The sequence below is a fragment of the Engraulis encrasicolus genome, chromosome 17 (genome assembly GCF_034702125.1).
Source record: "Engraulis encrasicolus isolate BLACKSEA-1 chromosome 17, IST_EnEncr_1.0, whole genome shotgun sequence".
In the NCBI taxonomy this organism is placed as follows: Eukaryota; Metazoa; Chordata; class Actinopteri; order Clupeiformes; family Engraulidae; genus Engraulis; species Engraulis encrasicolus.
In genome coordinates, this window is record NC_085873.1 from 51,002,642 (window position 1) to 51,005,141 (window position 2,500).

Below are 2,500 nucleotides of genomic sequence, written 5' to 3' on the forward strand. Positions count from 1 at the left end.
GGCAGCAGCAGCAGCAACAGTGTGGGCGTGGTGGTGACACAGGTCAGTAGGGGTGTAAATCACAGCCTCCATCACGATACGATTCGATATGCATTCCCTAAGGCAGTGTTTCCCAACCAGGGGTACGTGTACCACTAGGGGTACGCGAGCACACTGCAGGGGGTACTTGGAAAAATGTAATTTTAACAAACATATGGAGCTTAATTACATTGGGATGGAGAAAGCGATATAGAACTTGACTTAGGGGCTACTCATGGCACAATGAAAAGGCTTGGGGGTGCACAAGACAAAAAAGGTTGGGAAACATTGCCCTAAGGCAGCGATTCAATTATTTTCAATACTGAAGGAAGCCGATATGATACAATGCGATGAGATTCGGTTCGATTCGATTTTTTTTTCTAATTATGTTTCCACTTCTATTAATGTTATGGAGCTAGGGCATTGGGCAGGGGCCAGCGAGTCGATTATTTTCTATACTTAAGAATGCAGATACGATACGATGTGATTCGATTCGATTTTTTTCCAATTAATTATGTGTCCACTTCTACTATGTTATGGAGCAAGGGCCAGCGATTTGATTATTTTCAATACTTAAAGGGACACTGTGCAAGAAATGGTCAAAAAGGGTACTGCAACTATGCTGCTCATTGAAACTGGGCTGCCTATTGCCAATTGTGGTCTTTACATGAAAGTTTACGAAGTAATAAAAACTAAAATTCTAGTATGGTCAGAGTACAGTCATTTTTGCAGCTAAAAATGGCTATTTTTTGGAAATTCAAAATGGCAGACAATGGAGAAGATCCGTAGCCTGGTGAACCAGCGCCACCCGCTGGACGGCAAAATGTTTTGTCTACGGGTGGGTCTGGCCTCGCATAATGATTCAATGAAGCCAGAATGCCAAGAATCTGGCAAACCAATTACAACACAAAGATGTGTTTTGAATCAAAGAGGGCAGGGTTTTGAGGGAAGGTTGTTCTCATCAACAATCTTCGGATGTATTATGCATCGAGGCCAGACTAAATTAGACATCCACATTTAGTCTGGTTTATCAGGCTAGAAGATCCGTCTTTTCATGTATGAAAAATGCAATTTTACCAGTCATAATGAATACTTAGAATTTGATGCTGGTGGTAAGTATTCATGAAAAAGGTAACATTAGTGAATGGGCAGCATGAATTCTGGAAATAAACAACTAAAAATCTCACACAGTGTCCCTTTAAGAATGCCCCACGATATTACATGAATCGATTTGATTGTCGGCCCTTGGATCGATACATGGATACACATCGATTAGGGCTGTAACGATACACTCAACTCACGATTTGGTTCATATCACAATGTTTGAATTACGGTTCGATACCCCACAATCTCTGAAATACATCTCATTTGATGCTTAGAAGCACTATCACATCATATTATGTGTATTTGTGACAGACACAATGGTCCATATCATACATATACAAATTACAAAAGGTTAAATAAGAGACAGACAAGTATAAAATAAATGAAAAACACAAGGTAGACCTACAGCCATCAAACATAAAGACACTTTCTCCAATGTCGCCTGAGCTCAGAAGAGAACCTTACAGAACTCTTGGCCGAATCATATCAGGGACGCAGGAACCCATTTTGACCAGGGGGTGCTGTGGTCGGCTGAGGGTCTGGGAGTCCTCTCTCAGAAAAAAAATGTGTTTTTTAGATGCAATTTTCTGCATTCTAATACATTTTAGGATGAAGAATGGCGGATCCCATCGGACTAACTTCTTCATGTTTTATGTAGCCTAACCAAGGATGACTAGATTTTACCTTTTTTTTGTTTAACATTTCACTTCAAAATTATTAAGTTCTTCTTGAGGAAGGGAAACGCGCACCTAATGTGGAGGTGAGGGAGGGCGTGAATTCAAGAGCAAATCGCGCTGCCGTGACAGTTTCTCTCTTCTCCATGGGCAGTCTACAATGTGTGAAATTGAAATGCATGACTTGGCTATGCGATGCACTTGTGAGAGGTGACCGGGCTTTCAAACAATTTAGATTTCCTTGCAATTACGACGGTGTATCTCAAGATGCATACGATCAGGACCCCTGTACTGTCTCCCCGCCCGCGCACAAAAGCACGCACGCACACACAGACAGGCATACTGCTTCCCGAATGTGATTACACTCTGACGGCCAAAGAGTTTATGCTGTGATCGGCGAGAGAAGTAGGCTAAGCGCCAAATCAGCTCGTGCCATTGCTGGCTATTGATACAGGGAGAGTGTGAAAGCCACCTTTAGTTTTCATTTGACGTAGGCCATATTTAAGACTCACTAAAAGTGTATCTGAATTTAGGGTAATACACAAGTGCAGCTGCGTCTGTTGTCCCGTATGGGGGGTGCTGCAGCACCCGGAGCACCCCACTTCCTGCGTCCCTGAATCATATATCAAGAGTGTTGTGTTGATATGTAGAACCAAGGAGGATCATAAAGTGCCTTTTCCAACGTTCTACCTGTCAGGGCAACC

The 2,500-nt window shown here is 42.4% G+C and overlaps 1 protein-coding gene across 1 annotated transcript in view; it reads left to right on the top strand.

Annotated features, from left to right (window-relative positions):
- Window positions 1–2,500, top strand: part of LOC134467097 (MHC class II regulatory factor RFX1-like) — a 14,455-nt gene that overhangs the window by 7,581 nt on the left and 4,374 nt on the right. Inside the window, exon 2 of the mRNA XM_063221017.1 lies at window positions 1–42. This exon is cut by the window's left edge and continues 84 nt beyond it. Within this exon, the coding sequence (XP_063077087.1) occupies window positions 1–42 (42 nt within the window). The remainder of the gene's footprint in view (window positions 43–2,500) is intronic.